The following is a 17708-nucleotide window of genomic DNA, read 5'->3' as shown; positions in this document are numbered from 1 at the left end:
GTATATATTATATATTTAATACCATAGCAATTTCATGTATGATTTTTTTTTTAAAAAAATAGTAGGGCTGTGGAGCTGGCTCAGTGGGTAAATGCTTGCTAAACAACATGAGGACCTGACTTCAGGTCTCCATCACCCTGGTAAAAGCCAGGTGTGGTGGGCATCTCTGTTACCCCAGCGCTCAAGTGTAAAGGAAGATTGTGCTTTCATTTCCCAGCCACCCAGACGCGAATAAAAACATGATGTGGGATTCCCCTCTGTATGCTATGAATATGTTTCATTACCATTGGTTTTTTTTTGTCTTTTTATTTATTTATTTATTTATTTTTTACCCTCAGAACCCATGATATTTATTGAGCTCTATATTTTTCTCTGTTCCCTTTCCTGCCTCTTCCCTTCCCCCTTCAATCCTCGCCCAAGGTCCCCATGCTCCCAGTTTACTCAGGAGATCTTGTCTTTTTCTACTTTCTACTTCTCATGTAGATTATATCTTAGTGTCCATATTGTTGTCTAAGTTCTCAGGGATTGTTCCTTACCATTGGTTATTAAAGAAGTTGTTTTGTCCAGTGGCTTAGTAGGGTCAAGCCAGACAGGAAATCTGAACAGAGATATATAGAGAGAGTAGGTGGTGTTAGGCAGCCATGAGGAGACAGATGCTGGATCCTTACTAGTAAGTCACAGCCTTGTGCCGATACATAGATTAATACAAATGGGTTACTTCAAGATGTAAGAGCTAGCTAGGAATATGCTAGAGCCATTGGCCAAACAGTGTTGTAATGAATATAGTTTCTGTGTGATTATTTGAGTCTGAGTGGCCCAGAGATGAATGAGCAGTCTCCATGTACAAAATGACATGCCAACGTGGGCTCACTACATCAACATAAAACCTGAGAGAGCTTGGGAAGGAATTCTAGACATACACACACACACACACACACACACACACACACAAATACACACACAAACAGAGTTAAGCACAGCTTCATGGTAGCAGCATTTTCTCAGGTGGGCTTTGTTTGCTAGAAGCAAGCAGAGGCACGATTCATTTAAGGGAAGGCTTCCTGACTCAATGGTAGCAGCAAAAACTGCGCTGCTCCTTTAAGAAGGACTCCTGGTTTGTGCTAGTTGCACAAACAGCTCTGGCTCTTTCAGGAGGCCAAGCACTTGAATGGGATTTGTGGGCAGCATGCTGCAAGTTACTTGGTGGCAACATGGGCCAACTGCTTCCCAGACTTGAGATGGTGGGTACGGTTCCTACCTAGCAGTCCCAGAGCGGGTCTGTATCACCATAAAACAACTTGTAGCACTCTGCTCACAAACCCCAATTAAGTGCTCTGTAACAGGACCTCCCAAAAGAACCAGAGCTATTCAAGGTGCCAGTAAGAACCAGGAAACTGTATATTAAAAAAAGCCATGCTGCTTGCAAACAGCAAACAGAGCCTATCTAAAAAAATACAGCTACCAAGAAGCTCCAGTTGCCTCCCTTTTTGTGGGTCTAGAAACCCCCTCTCCTTTTTTTTTTTTTTAAAGCTTTTTTAGGCTTTATGTGAATGTACATTGCTGAATGTTGGGTGCATTTATGGAGACTGTGCTTTTGTTTCCTGGCCACCTAGACCCAAATAGTCACACAAAAACTCTATTAATTACAACACTGTTTGGCCGACGGCTCAGGCATATTTCTAGCCAGCTCTTACATCTTAAATTATCCCGTTTCTATTACTTTATATTTTACCACAAGACTTGTGGTTTGTTACCTCACATCTTGCTTCTTGGGAGCCTATGTGGTGTCTGCCTGACTCCGCCTTCTTTCTCCCTGCATTCAGCTCTGCCATAGGCCAAAGCAGCTTCTTTATTAACCTGTGATAATACAGCATACAGGGGGAATCTCACAACACTGGAGTTCTTAGAGACTTGTGGCTCCCAGGGCTCTCTGACCAGGCCCTCCTAACCAAAACAGTAAGCTCCAGGTGAAATGAAAGCTGCTGCCTCACAAAATAAGGAGAGGGTCTAGTGAGATGGCTCAATAGGTAAAAACTCTTGTTCACAAGCCTGCAACCTGCTTGATTCTCCAAACCCATGTAAAGGTCACAGTTAGGGAACTGACTACCCCAAGTTGTCCTTTGCCCTCCACATGTCATGTGACCCATGCACCCATGCCCCACCCCATGAGATGATAAATAAAGTGGAGAGCAATAGAAGGCATGGACATCAGCCTCTGTCTTCCATCTGCACATACACGCACACACAAAAGTAAATGAAAGGTAGGAGTGGTGGTATACGCCTTTAATCCCAGCTCTCTGGAGGCAGAAGCAGTCATATCTCTGGGTTCAAGGCCAGCCTGATCTACATAGTTCTAGGACAGCCAGAACTATATAAAACCTATCTTAAAAGGGGGAGATTCTGGGGGAATAGAGAATACACATTTCTTAGTTGTTATATGGTGTCTATAAAAAGACTTCATTCAGGCTGGAGAGGTGACTCAGAGGTTAAGAGCACTGACTGCTCTTCCAAAGATTCTGAGTTCAATTCCCAGCAACCACATGGTGGCTCCCAACCATCTGTAATGAGATCTGGGGCTCTCTTCTGGTGCTGCAAGCAGAATACCCACATACTAAATAAGTAAATCTTTTTTTTTAAAGACTTCTATTTTGTGATCACAGCATTTATTATTAAGTTTTATTTTGAAAATTCAAATGAAGAATGATATGGAAATTTTTATTTTATTATGTATACGTATAATGTTTCTTAGACTTATTTGATCACAACCTTTTCATGTATATGATACTTGGCAGTGGATGCTACCTTTTTTTGTACTCATGATATATTCAAAAAATGATTTCTATTTTTAAAGCAGGACAGAAGGAACAAGCTGTGGAATGGTACAAGAAGGGTATTGAAGAACTAGAAAAAGGAATCGCTGTTATAGTAACAGGCCAAGGTAGGTTATATGCAATTTCTATTGCTACCTCAAATTCTACTGTAGTTCCTCCCTCCAGGGCTTCTCGTGGACTGAACGTGATGCTGTCAAGCCCTAGAGACTATACTAATACTAATAATCAGGATGTCTTCTGAGTGACTCCTGGGCAGCAGCACATATGGATATTTTGGGCAAACGGAAGAGTCATGATGTGGTTGGGATAGATTAGGTAAAGGTGAAATTTAATTAATATCACACAGTTTGACATCTATAACTTGTTTATTTTTTTTAATTCTCCATTTAATTATTTTGCACTGTAGGTGAGCACAGGTAACTGAGAGTTCTGAAAGCAGATTTGCAGAAGGGGGTTGGTGACTGAATTTACATATTTACCCCCTTTTAAGATCTATTTACTTAGTAAATGCATTTTATTTCTTGATGTCATTGCATTTTGTTTGTTGTAAATTATTTTTATTTCATGTGCATTAATGGTTTTGCCTGCATGTATGTCTGTATGAGTGTGTTGGATCTCTTATAACTGGAGTTACAAACAGTTGTGAACTGCCTTGTGAGTGCTGGGAATTGATGCTGGGGCCTCTGGAAGATCAGCCAGTGCTCTTATTCACTGAGCCATCTCTCCAGCCTTTCTTTTTTTTTAAATTTTGTTTATTTTTAAAAGATTATTTATTATGTATTGTATTCTGCCTGCACTTATGCCTACAGGTCAGAAGAGGGCACCTCCCACCACTCGGGAGGCAGAGGCAGGCGGATCTCTGTGAGTTCAAAGCCAGCTTGGTTTATAAGAGCTAGCTAGTTCCAGGACAGGCTCCAAAGCTACAGAGAAACCCTGTCTCAACCCCCACCCCCCAAAAAAGAAAGAAAACAGGTAAAATTAGAGGCTACCGTCTGTGTAACTATAGTGAAAACATTTGTTGTCTACTTACTAGCTCCCAGTAGTCACTGGAAGTGCCTAATGGAGAGCATCTCATTTTTACCATGACTCTATGCTTTGCAGCTACTGTTATTAGCCTTATTTTTCAGATGAGAAACTTGAAGTACAGAGATGTAGCTCAACTAAAGTTTCTTGGTTAGCAAGTGAGAAAGTTGGGATTTGTACCCAGGCCATCAGATATCAACACACCCCCCCTTTTTTTTCTCCTTCTTCTCTCTCTTTTTTTTTTTTTTTTTTTTTTTTTTTTGGTTTTTCAAGACAGGGTTTTTCTGTGTAGCCCTGACTGTCCTGGAACTAGTTCTGTAGACCAGGTTGGCCTCAAACTCGAGATTCTCCTGCCTCTGCCTTGAGATCAAGCATTGGATCAAGGTGTGTGCTACCACTCCTGGCTTTTTTTTTTTTAGGTTTATTTTATTTTTATTTTATGTGTATGGATTTTGCCAGTATGTATGCTGTGTACCACGTATGTGCCTGGTACTTACAGAGGCCAGAGGAGGGAATTAGATCCCCTGCTACTGGAATTACAGACAGGTGTTAGCCTACATGTTGGTGCTAGGAATAGAACCTGGGTTTTCTAAAAGAGCACTTAGTGCACTTAATCTCTGAGCCATCTCTCCGGCCCCTGAATTTTTAAAAGTGTTATGACTTTAGTGTACCATGTGAGCTTTAATGTCAAATCAAGTACAGTTGTGCTTAGCAGTGGGAACACATTCTGATGAATCGTTAGGTGATTTCCTCGCTGTTAACATCACCATGATATATCTACACAAACCTGGTGGTATAATCACTCCAGCTGGCCTTCAACTCCTGGCCTGACAAGCTCTGGGTTTATAGGTGTGCACTGCCATCACTTCTCTCTATTTTTTAAAAAGATTTATTTATTTTTTATTATGTATATAGTATTTTGCCTACATATATTCCTACAGGTCAGAAGAGCATCACATCTCCTTATAGATGATTGTGAGCCACCATGTGATTGCTAGGAATTGAACTCAGGACCCCTGGAAGAGCAGCCAGTGCTTCTTAACCTCTGAGCAATCGCTTCAGCCCCCTCCATTTTTGTGTCTATTTTTGTTTTTTGTTTGTTTGTGTTTTGAAACGGGGTTTCTCTGTAGTTTAAGAGACTGTCCTGGGACTCCATATGTAGACCAGGCTGACCTTGAGCTCACAGAGATCCACCTGTCTCCCAAAGTGCTGGAATTAAAGGTGTGCACCACCACCATCAAGTGCTTCTCTCCATTTTTAAAATTTAATTATTTAGTTGTTGTTTGAGACAGGGTCTCACCATGTAGCATTGACTGGCCTAGACTTCAGTATGTAGACCAGACTGGCCTCAAACTCAAAGATCTGCCTCTGTCTCCTGAGTGCTTGGAATAAAGGTATGAGCCACCACACTCAGCTGGTCTTTTATATAAACAAGCAGAATTTGAATTGATTAGCAGTAGAGCATTTGCCTAATTTTGATGATGCTCTGGATTTAAATCAAGTGTTGCAAAAGTCAGTTTAAAAAGAAACAATAAAATGAATGTGAGTGGTTGGGTCTTTGAGGCGTTGATGACCATGACTTTATGAATTAAAAATGTAAATATATGCAGTTTTTTGTCAATTCCATAAAGAAATGTTAGATGGAGATGGTTCAAAATGCCTTTTATTTAAGAAAAAAATCCCTCAAAGTGTGTTTTCTTTTCACCCTTAGCATTTAAGTTCTGATTTTATGGAATAGAATGTGTGCCTTTCATAGACATCATAACATTAGCATCTGACAGATTTGCTCATGCACAGTGACAAAGTGTGACTGTAGCCTGATGATAGTAAGTTGGCACAGGTGACATCATATCCCAGCTCAAAGGTTTTTGCTTTTTGTTACTTGTTTATATATGTGTATAAGGTGTGGGTGTGAGTGGGTGTGGGTGTGAGTGGAAGTCACAGGACAAGTTTCGGAGTCAGTTCTGACTTGTACTTTGGGTTCTGGGACTTGAACTCAGCTTGACAAGCTTGCTCAGTAAGCAGCTCTACCCACTGAGCCACCTCACTAGGATCAGTTCAAAGACTGAAGTGTAAGGGAAAATGTCATGGGTTCCATGAAATATGTGTGAAATCCATGACACTGCAGTAGATTTGAAGCCATCATTAGGAACCATGAATATGTCTATGTGTAATATACATACATATTTAAGCCAGGTTCACACTATATTCCAGACTGGTTTTGACTTCATTATCCTTCTGCCTCAGCCTCCCGAGTTCACCTAAGATTTCAGATGTTCTTTACTTTGCCTAGCAAAAGCATTCCCTTCCTCTATCCCTCCCTCCCTTCCTCACCCCTTTCCTCCTTGCCCTTTTCGAGACAAGGGTCTCACTCTGTCGCCCAGGTTGACCTGAAACTTATTATATATCCTGACTGACATAGAACTTGACTTGGTATCCAAGTCCTGGGATTATACATGTGAGACACTATGCCAACTTTTAATTTCTTTATTAGGAAAGATTTTGATTCTCCATGAAGGTAATTGAAGCAATACTTAAAGCAATACTTACCTTGAAACACTGTTAGTAGGGAAATGTAGATGCTTTAACTAATTCTTCCTTTCTTTTTTTTTTTTTTCCATTTAGGTGAACAATGTGAAAGAGCTAGACGCCTTCAAGCCAAAATGATGACTAATTTGGTTATGGCCAAGGACCGTTTACAACTTCTAGGTATCACCTTCTCTAATTAGTTATGAAATATACTTGAAGTGTTTAATGAATCATTGGTAAGGACTGGGCACACAGTTGAGTGACAGAGTACTTGCATAGCATGTGTCAGACCCCCTTGCTCAGTCTACAGTGAGAAGTTAAGTCTTTTCCGGTGGGTAGAGTAGATCAGTAATTTCAGTGTTTAAGTTCTGTTTTATTTTCTGTGTGTGCATGAGTGTCTGTATGTACACAGCATGCATGAAGGTGCCTATGGAAACCAAAAGAGGGCATCAGGTTCTCTGGAACTAGAGTTCCAGGTGGTTGTAAGCCACTTAATGTGTGTGCTGGGAACTGAACCCTGGTCCTCTGTGAGAAATCTGATGCTCTAAACCATTACTGTTTCCTTCCCTCCCTCCCTTCCTTCCTTCCTTCCTTCCTTCCTTCCTTCCTTCTTTCCTTTTCTGGTTTGTTTGTTTGTTTGTTTGTTTGTTGTTTTTTAAGACAGGATTTCTCAGTGTAACAGCCCTGGCTGTTCTGGAACTAGATTTGTAGACTAAACTGACCTCTGCCTCCCAGTACTGCCTAGCTAACACCAATTATGCTGTTAATGGAAGGGCCACAAGTTCCTCTTGCCAGAGATTAGGATGTCTTCCTTTTCAGCCATCAAGAACTTTCCTCAAGTCCTTGTCTAAATGCCTGACTTTGGGAAAAGTACTTTCTTGGGGGACCAAACACTTCATTATAGCATATTACAATTTTTTATGTGGCTTAGTTTATCCTAATAGCTAAAGCTTAAAATGATGAGCAAAGACAAATCTAGACAAATATTACTGTGAACCTGAGAAGATCTTAGGAATTTATAAATTTTGATTTTATATAATATACCTTATTTATCAAGCAAATCTTATTTATCAAAAACATTATTTATCAGCGTAAGTTACATATCTAAATTTTCTAGCAGGTGTTAACTTGTGTGGGAGTAGGCAGAGTTATCACTCTGTTGTTCCATGGTGGCAAGGATTTTTTCCAAAGAATTATTTTGTTTAAAGAGGCTACCATTTTATACATTTTCAACCTTCAAAGCTTGCATAAAATTCCCCAAAGGAAGAGGCATAAGGGAACCCCCATAGTACATAGTGAGAATCATTGAAAATGAAAATAAAAGGGTGCTGGAGAATTGTGATCCACAAGGTCAAAATGCTGGGACTTTGTCAGGCAACAGTGATTGCCATGCAGTCCACGCCACTCTTTAGACCAGGAACTCATAGAGATCCACCTGTGTTTGCCTCCCGAGTGCTGGGACCAAAGGGGTGCAATCCTACACCCAGTAAAGGGTTTTAGAAGAGCCCTATGGTAAGGTTTTTCTGTGGAGCCCATCAGTGAGGATTTCTTTGGGATTAGAAGGGGGAGCCTAGGGAAACTTGACTGTGAAGTTCAGATAGATGTGTTAGTCTGTATTACCTCAGATGTTTCAGAAAGGAGCACTATTCTCTTTCAGTTGTTGTAACAGGACTAGAATCTAGGGCCTTCTATATACCACTTGAGTTCTCTACACTGAGCTTCATCCTCAGTTACTGTTTTATTAATAGGGATTAACTGGAACATGGTTACAGTGTCTTTGTCTCTGTCTGTGTGTGTGTGTGTGTGTGTTTATGTAGGTAGAATTGTGAACTCTACGTACTTTAATCTATAACTTTATTTCCTGTCATCAAAAAAATAAAATTTTGATTTCTGCTTGTCTTTACCATATAATGAATGTTTCTGGTAACTTTTTGTGTTAATAAAGAAGGCACTTAGTGACCAGAATTTTCTAACTTATGCTTTCACCAACACAAGTAAGTTGTGTCTCAGTATTTTGATTTAAAGAGCATTATCATTGAGAAAAATCAGGTGACCTATCTCTAGCTAACCAAAGTAAATACAAAATACAATAAAGTATATTGTATCAGCCACTTCTAGGACACAAAAGCTACGTGCTGCTTTGTGCTTTGTATACAAAGGGTAGCTGCTATTTAACCTGTCCCAGAGGCATGTGATATCGCACCGTACACCAAGCATGGTGCCTGCTTGTCTGACTTTAGGAATATAAGTCTAAGAGTTAGTATGTATGTTCTGGTTTCTTTTGCTTTGTTTTTCGTTGGGTGCTGATAATTAAACCAGGACCTTGCATATGTTAATTGCATATTCCACACTGAGCTACACATATCTAGCCCTATTGCTGCATTTATACATGGATTCATTGGCTTTCTAATATAGAAGAGAACAAACTTACTTCAGCAAATCATTTTTGGGAAAGGTGATCCCTTATTTGGATGAGACAGATAGGTATGTCACCTTAGGAGCAGTGTCTGACAGCCTGCATATAGATGATCACTAAGGAGGTTGGAGGGCTGCAGTCTTGCTGCCGAAGGAGAAAGCAGCACCCCTTCTGCTCTAGGCAGCAGACTCCAGCTAGGGAGAGTGGTTATTTGAGGTGAACAAATCTTTTCATTGATTAGTTACATCTTACATGTCACAGAATTTTAAGTATGACTACCATCCCTCCCATTGTCCCCAAGTGACCCATTCCCCTCCCAAGAGGCAGCTGTACTGGGTCATCAAGAAGTGACCAACTGTGTGTGTGTGTTTTCACAAACAATAGCATATTGCATACATAGTTCATCATGCTGATCCCCTTGCCTTGTTGCATTTACTTTTTTGCTTGACTTAAAAGTAATAAAGTCAAATATGACCTTTCTTAGATACTCCTTGTTGTTTCCTTCTGTGCCATTTTTAAGTGTGATTTCCTCCTAAAGTGTCCTTTTAATCTTAGTGAGACCATACTGTACTTCCTCTATAAAACCTTTCTTTTTTTAATGATTTATTTATTGTCTATGTATATTTTTGTTTTGCCTGAATGTATGTCTATATGAGAATGTCAGATCCCCTGGAATTGGAATTACAGACAGTTGTGAGCTGCCATGTGGGTGCTGGAAACTGAACCCCTGTTCTCTGGAAGAGCAGCTAGTGCCCTTAACTGCTGAGCCATCTCTCCAGCCCCTCCTCTACATTCTTTTGTTTCTTTTTTTGAGGGGTTGTTTCAAGACAGGGTTTCTCCTTGTAGATATGGCTGTCCTGGAACTAACTCTGTAGACCAGACTGTGCTCAAACTCGCAGAGATCCACCTGCGCCACCACTGCCCAACTCTGAAAGACCTTTTCAGTAGGCTTTTCTATACTATACAGTCTTTTAAAAATACAGTTATGTTGAGCTGGGTGTGATAATACAGATCATCTTATGTTTTGTTTTGTTTTTTGAGACAGGGTTTTTCTGTGTACCCTTGGTTGTCCTGGAACTTGCTCTGTAGATCAGACTAGCCTTGACTTCTAGAGATCTGCTTGCCTCTGTCTCCTGAGTGGTGGGACTAAAGGTGTGTACCACTACTGCTTGGCTAATAGTACAGACAAACAGATCCCAGTGGATCTCTGAGTTTGGGGACAACCTGGTCTACATAGCGAGTTTTATGACAGCTAAGGCTACATAGATAGACCCTGCCTCTAATAGTAATAATAATAATGGTAATAATAAGTACTAATCCAGTTATGTTCTAAGTTCCCAATTATATTTAATAAGTTTTCAGATAATACAGCCAGTCACTTTTTATCCTAATATCACTAGATTATCTTATTGATTTGAGCATATGAAAAGCAGCCTTCACTTGCTGTTGAAAATACTGATAAGTAACTGTCTTAGGTTACCAGCCTGAATAAGGTATATTTTCAACATAGCCTTCCACGTGTTAACTTCTGTACTTTTCATATGAGTTTTTACTAATTACATATTTTAGAGTATATTTCATATATGTGCAAAAACTTCACTGACAGCTTTGTAACACAATAATTTTTATTTTCCACATGCCTTTTATTTGTTTATTTTTCTTTTTGTTTATTTTGTTCTTTTTTAACCTCCTCTGTTGCATAGAGAAGCTGCAACCAGTTTTGCAATTTTCCAAGTCACAAACGGACGTCTATAATGACAGTACTAACCTGACATGCCGCAATGGACACCTCCAGTCAGGTAGGTTTAGGCTAACTAACGTAAACTAAAGCTTGCATGGAAAATGAACTCTTGCTTACCCTATAATGTTGGCTTAGCTGTGTAGTAGAAGGTATAATTGTTTTGTTTTCACAGGATTAGTAAAACATACAGAATCCTTATCATTCATAGTAGATACAGTAGAGCTATTCTAAATATACCTAGTCACATGTTTTCCAGCTTCCTACTTGTAAAGTACAAAAGATGGGGAGGTGGTACTCTCATTACTGTCTAGCCCACTGGCTCTTCAATTGTACTCAGTAAACCTGTTCTTTTAGAAAAACAATATAAATCCATGTATGCGTGTATGTGTTTGTGTATGTGTTTGCGAACACATTTGGAGGTCAGAGGACAACTGAAAGAAGGGATTCTCTCCTAGTACCATGTATGTCCTTGGGATTAAACTCAAGTTGTCAAACTTGGTAGCCAGTGCCTTTCCCCACTGTGCCATCTCAGAAAACATGATTTGCTCTTCTTGTTGTTGCTAATATTGTTTTTGTTTTTTGTTATTTGGGACAGGGTCTTACTATGTAGCCTTGCCTGACTTGGAACTTACTATATAGACCAGGTGTCCTTTAACTTCCAAAATTCATCAGTGTTCATGCCTCTGTTTCCCCAGTATGGGAATTACAAATGTATTGCACCATATTTGTACATAATTCCGTGTAGCCCTGGCTGACCTGGAACTCTCTACATAGACTAGGCTAGTTCACCTCAGAGATCTGCTTACCTCTTCATCAAGTACTACACTGAAAGTTGTGTACCACCACAGCCAGGCTGTACAAGTTCCTTTAAATAATTATTTTTGTTTCTGTTGTATTTTGTTTGTGGGATTTTTCTTTTTGTGTTTTTAACATGAAAATCTTAATATTTTCTCAAACATTAATTTTTACTGTGTATCAGTTTTCATATGTATTATATGAATCTCTTTGGTACTTGTTAGAAACTGGAACTTGACATATTAAGAAGATAAATTCTAATAGTATTATTACTGTGGAGTAAGTCTTCCTTGAAACTTTGCTGATCAAATCCTTTAGAAGATTAAATACAGAAAGAAGAAATTAAATGCTTTTTGCTTTTTTCCAGTGGTAGAAACTTCATTTTCTAGGCTTTCCCAGTCTCAGCTCGTTTTTGTGTGGGTTTCGTTTGATTTTGCAGTGTTAGTGGTGACACCTCATGCATTCTACAAAAACACCCCGTGCTCCCTGTACCTCAGGTAGTTTGCTTGGTTGCTGGTTTTGTTTTATTTTTTGTTTTTTTCAGAAGTGGTTTTATATCCAGGGTAGTTGGTTGTGTTTTTTGAGACAACATTTTAGTTGGTGGCCCATGCTAGAAGTTACTGTGTAGCTTGGGCTGCTGTGGGCTCCTGTCTCAGACTCCTGAATGACTGATTATAGACATATGCCACCCAGATTTGGACTTAAATTTTATTAGAGCAAATAAAACTTTAAATTGTAGCATACTAACTTTAGGTTAGGCAGTGAAGCAGCTGCTAATGTGTTTTTGTTTGTTGTGTTTTTTTGAGACTGAGTTTCTCTGGCTGTCAGACCCCAAACTTACAGAGATTCACCTGTCTCTGCCTCCCAAGTACTAGGATCACAGGCGTGTGCCACCACCTCCCGGCTCAGAAGTAAGCATTTTTAAAGCCTGGGATTCTCAAAAGCACATTCTTCTGGATCCCCAAGACTCCTTTAGAAAACACAACTTTCATAATTATACTACAGGTCAAATTTTTCGTAGCACTGAAACACTGCTTGCTGCCGTCACTGGACTGGTATTTGCCTTTGTTTCCTTGACAACCCTGGAGGTCATCTCAACTTCAGATGTGCCATTAGCAGGTACAAAACTGTAGTAGCATTCACTGCATCCTTCACCACCACACCTTCAACTAACAGTTCATCTAGGAAATGCCCCGATAAAGCTCCAAGTATTACACAATAGATCTCAATCGTTGGGCGCACAGCCTTTCATATTCTACACACTAGAATAGGAGACGGCTATGTCAAGGAAGGGCATGACTGAGCTGCAAGGGAACTAACGCAGAGGGAAGATTTTTTTTAGATCTTTTTACTACATAACTGAGTAAAAAATTAAAAACTTATGTGGAAAGGTCTCTAAGTTAATTCTAAAAGGAAAATTGAGACTTTGTCATTTAGCAGGAATTGACCCAGCAAAATTATAGTACCTTTAATAACGATGACATTGACAAATTAGGGGCAGAAAGTGAACCCTGGCAAAGAGTTTGTAGTAATCTTTTGGGAGAAATAAACAGCAGCTCTCCCAAAAGCAAGAGAGTGCAACTTATAAAGCGATCTAATTGAATCCTTCCTCTGATTGTATGGGACACATCAATAGGTGGAGCCCCTACATTCTATACTGATGCAAATAAATCAGGAAAGGCAGGTTACACATCAGAAAAATTAAAGTGGATCAAAGCCCTTATGATTCTGCCCAAAAGTCAGAATTATGTGCTATTCTCATAATACTAAAGGATTTTAAAGAACCTCTCAGCATAGTTACCCATTCACAATATGCAGAAAGAGTTGTTTTTCGTATTGAAACTGCTGAATTTATACCAGATGATACAGAAATGACTTTGTTATTTATTCTGTTACAAGATACAATTCTCTAGCACAAGATAATGCAGAAATTGACCATTATTGGTTAGAAGGCCTCAGAATTTCATTAAAAACATGTTAATAGCAATGATGTAAAAAAAGACTTTTACATCCCTGGGCACCAAGCCAAGGAAATTATAAGGAAATGTCCTCCGTGTTCTTTCTATATCCAAGTACCACTACCTGTAGGAGGTAACCCAAAGGGTACTCAAAGGAATGAAATCTGGCAAATGGATGTTTTCCATTTGGAAAACTGAAATATGTACACCACACCATTGATACCTTTTCAGGTTTCAGTGGCCAATTGCTTTGAGTTTGGAAAAGGCTGATTCAGTAATCACACATTTCCTGGAAGTTATGGCTGTCATGGGTATACCTGTTCAAATAAACACAGACAATGCTCCAGCTTATGCCTCTAAGAGAATGAAGCATATTTTTGCTTATTATAATATAAAGAATATTACAGGTATACCACATAGTCCTATAGGCCAGGCAATTATAGACAGACCATATCAAACTCTAAAGGATATATTAAATAAACAGAAAGGAATGATAAATACCCCCTGAATTAGATTGCATAATGCTTTATTAACTTTGAATTTTTAATGCCAATGAGAAAGGAGCAACGGCTGTGGAAAGACATTGGCTAGTAGAAAAGACTATGGAGTTAAATCAGCTAATGTGCTTTAAAGATGTTCTGACCTCAGAATGGAAATCAGGAAATGTGTTATGTTGGGGAATGGGTTTTGCTTTTGGTTCCGCAGAAGAAAAGCTATGAATACCATCAAATTTGATAAAGATTTGATTTGAACAAGAGATACCTTTTCATTAGAAGAGATGATAGTTCATCAAATAGTATGGTGTTTAAACTAACCTATAAAATTAACAAATACTTTCCATTTGATCAGATATAACTTGCCAAAGAAGAACCTCCCCAAAATTAAGGTTGGAAAGGGGTTTTATTTCTGTCTTTGCAGGAGAATAAAGGGATTCAGGATAGGAATCTGAAAGCCACTAGAAAAAGGGCAAATCATCCAGAAAAAAAAAAATGTCTCAAGAAAAAATAAATTGGCTATTGGTATATCACATTTTGAACAGGATAAAATTTCACAAAGTTTCCCAAATGTTTGTTTCTGCTATTCTCTACTGACATAATACATAAGATCTTTTGTAATTCCAATCCAATTAAAGATTAAAGCTGGCTTTGGAGTTGGAGTGTGTCTCTCTCCTTCTCTAAATCCAAGCATTAAATTTATTAAATAAAATAATTATTTTACTTATTAAAGTAAAATCAAAATCTCTGTCTCATGTCAGAAGAGCCACCTGATAAGGGACAGAAGAAAAAGAAATATTTAAGGGCTATTTATTGCCACTAATCTCATAATCCTTTGGTTTTATGTTGACTCTTTAACAGCTTTTCTTAAGGTATAAGATTTACAAGATTAATATATGCATATACTTTAAACTTTTTGCCATGATATTAATGGTTATATAGAGTGCTAACTAGTTCCAGGAAAAGTACCAATTTACTTCAGAAAAGATAATGTACATTGTAGAAACTCCAAATGGAGTTTACTTTCTTTGTGGCATAAGTAAGCCAGCCACTAAACAAGAAAATGCCCCTGCCTCAACTGCTGACAGTATGCTGTCCTTATTAGACAAGAAGAACGCAAAAGAAAGTGACTGTCAAACATTATCAAGACAAGGTGGGGCAGCCCTTCAGAATATGCTGCTTCACAGAAAAGTCTATTGAATATTTCAACAAGTGTTTTTTGTGTAGCTTTGGCTGTCCTGGAACTCATTCTGTAGACCAGCCTGGCCTCAAACTCACAGAGATCCACCTGAGTGCTGGGATTAAAGGTGTGCTCCACCACTACCACGTGCAAGAGAGGGTCTTGCTATGTAAGTTTTGACCAATTTAGAACTTGGGGGCATACCAGTTGTCCTGGAGATTGCAGTGATCCTCCTGTCTCTTCTTGCTGAGTGTTAGGATTAAGGAGATTGTGTCACCATTACCAGCCTTTTTTGTCTCTCTGTTATTGGTTTATTGTTTTTTGTTTATTTTGTTTAGATTTTTTGAAATATGGCGTACCCCACCACCTGGCTTCTCTGATCTTTGAGACAAGGTCCCTCTATTATGTAGCTCTGGCTGTCATGGAACTCATTGTACAGACAAGGCTGACCTGGGAATTACAGAAATTCACTTGCCTCTGCCTCCCAAGTGCTGGGATTAAAGGATTAAAGGCATGCACCACTATGCCCTGCTAGCTTTTTTTTTTTTCTTAAGCATAATTTCACACTTTGTAGCCTACACTGACCTAGAACTCACATAACCCAGGTTATTGTTGAACTCACAGAAATCTTCCCTGGCTCAGTCTCAAGAGTGCTCACATTATAGTTGAAGCCTCCCTAGTTGCCTGGCTTAACATTTGTCTTTACAGCAAACATCATTATTAATAAGCACCGATTTTTTAAAATTTTATTAATTTTTACCTTTTTTCAAGACAGGGTTTCTTTGTAGCTTTGGAGCCTATCCTGGAACTCACTCTGTAGGCGAGGCTGGCCTTGAACTCATAGAGATCCTCCTGTCTCTGCCTCCCAAGTACTGGGATTAAAGGTATGCTTACCACCGCCTGGCTATTTACAAATACAATTTTCCTCATAAGAAAATTAGAATCTACAACAGGGAAGGGCAAACCTAATAAACAAATGTCTTTTCCCAGTAACCAGTCCCATGACATCCTCGTTTATTTCTGACTCAGATCTTATTTTAAAATACTTCTGGATTTAAAAACCCTTGTTAAGGGCCAGTGAGATGGCTCAGCTGATAAAGGTACCTACTGCACAAGCTTAATGGCCTGAGTTTGACCCCTGCCACCCACATGGTGGAAGGTGAGAACCAAAGTCAGAAACTTGTCTCTGACTTCTGCATGTGCACTGTGATATATGTGCATCCACATTCATTCAAACATCATATACACATAAACACAATAATAATAAATACAAATTTTAAACTGCTGGTACCTTGTTTTGCAAATTTGTTAGTATTACTTTTTATTGTTGCTAATATTATAAATTGTTATTATTACTTTTTATCTGCATAGTCAAAGTTTTTAATCATGATGGCTATACTTTTTCCTTGACAGAAAGTGGAGCAGTTCCAAAGAGGAAAGATCCCCTAACACATGCTAGTAATTCACTGCCTCGATCAAAAACAGTCATGAAAAGTGGATCCACAGGCCTTTCTGGTCACCACAGGGCACCTAGTTGCAGTGGTTTGTCCATGGTTTCTGGAGCAAGGCAGGGTCCTGGTCCTGCAGCTTCCACGCATAAGGTACTCCAGAACAGGGGTGCAATGTGCTTTGTCATGCTTGCTTTAGTGTATGAGTTTTCTCTGTAATGCCTTATAGACTCGAGTGGTTTCCACAAAGGGAAATATAATTTTCTAATTTGCAAAAACTATTTGCTATTAAAATCTTAGTTCCTTTCAGAATAGTTAGAAATTTTATATTGTTTACTTAGGAAGTCTTTTCAGTATAATGTTGTATATGTCATTTTAATTCTAGTTTTAGGATCATTTCAGATTATGTAAATTTTATTATTTGTTTATTTTGCTTTTGCAAGGCAGGGTTACTGTGTAGACTTGGCTGTCCTAGAACTCACTCTATTGAACAGGTTGTCCTCAAACTCACAGAGATCCTCTGGCTTCTGCCTCCTGAGTGCTGGGATTAAAAGCATGTACCACCACTGACCAGCTAGATTATGTAAATTTTAGAACATTAAACATTCCTAGAGTTTTGTTGTAATTCCAATAAGAATCAAAGATGACTTTTCCTGGAGAGTCTTTGGGTTTTAAAAAAGGGGTGTGTGGGTGTGTGTAAGTGTATATACATGTAATTGAAGGCCAGAGAGCACTGCGTGACTGCCTATTCCTTTGAGGAAGAGTCCACCTTTGAACTTAGAGCTTATTTATTCTTGGCTGAAAGTCTACAGGCCCTGGTAATCATCTGGTTTCCATTGCCTTCGGAACTGAGGTTACAGGCATGTACAGGATGATTGGCATGTTATGTGCATGGTGACATCCGCACTCCATTCCTCATGAATTTCCAGTAAAATCTCTTAACTCTTGAGCCAGTTCTCTGTCTCAGCTTTGTCTTTAATAGTAACTGAATCTCTGGATAAAATCTATTAGCTTTCTTCATGTCATATGTCATTCTATAGTGAAGGTAGTTTTAGGTTAAATAATCAGTCTTTGCAGTCTTAGATTTTTTTCTTTGTGTTTGCCTGTGTGTGGAGACCAGAGGGAGACCTCAGACTACTTGCTCAGTCACTTTTCATGTCAAACCTGGGACTCACACACTCTGCTAGAACAGCTGGCCTGTGAGCTCCAGCAATCTGCTTCTTCCTGCTCCCACAAGCTGGGTTACAGACGGACTACGTGCCTGGCTTACACGAGTGCTTGGGACTTGAACTC

At 39.1% G+C, this 17708-nt stretch overlaps 1 protein-coding gene across 4 annotated transcripts in view; it reads left to right on the top strand.

Moving 5' to 3' along the window:
* Positions 1 to 17708, top strand: part of Spast (spastin) — a 50836-nt gene that overhangs the window by 10576 nt on the left and 22552 nt on the right. Inside the window, exons 2-5 of one of the 4 annotated variants that reach the window (XM_085691243.2) lie at positions 2855 to 2938; positions 6480 to 6563; positions 10503 to 10598; positions 16381 to 16568. In XM_085691243.2, coding sequence (XP_085547369.1) covers positions 2855 to 2938; positions 6480 to 6563; positions 10503 to 10598; positions 16381 to 16568 — 452 coding nt within the window. Of the gene's footprint in view, positions 1 to 2851; positions 2939 to 6479; positions 6564 to 10502; positions 10599 to 16380; positions 16569 to 17708 lie in introns of all 4 variants that reach the window. The other 3 variants (XM_085691242.2, XM_085691246.2, XM_085691245.2) reach the window with 3 other exon arrangements.

The sequence above is a fragment of the Myodes glareolus genome, chromosome 6 (assembly GCF_982192425.1).
Source record: "Myodes glareolus chromosome 6, mMyoGla1.1, whole genome shotgun sequence".
NCBI lineage: Eukaryota > Metazoa > Chordata > Mammalia > Rodentia > Cricetidae > Myodes > Myodes glareolus.
The sequence above is the reverse complement of the archived record's forward strand: the minus strand, read 5'-3'. Positions and strand labels throughout refer to the sequence as shown.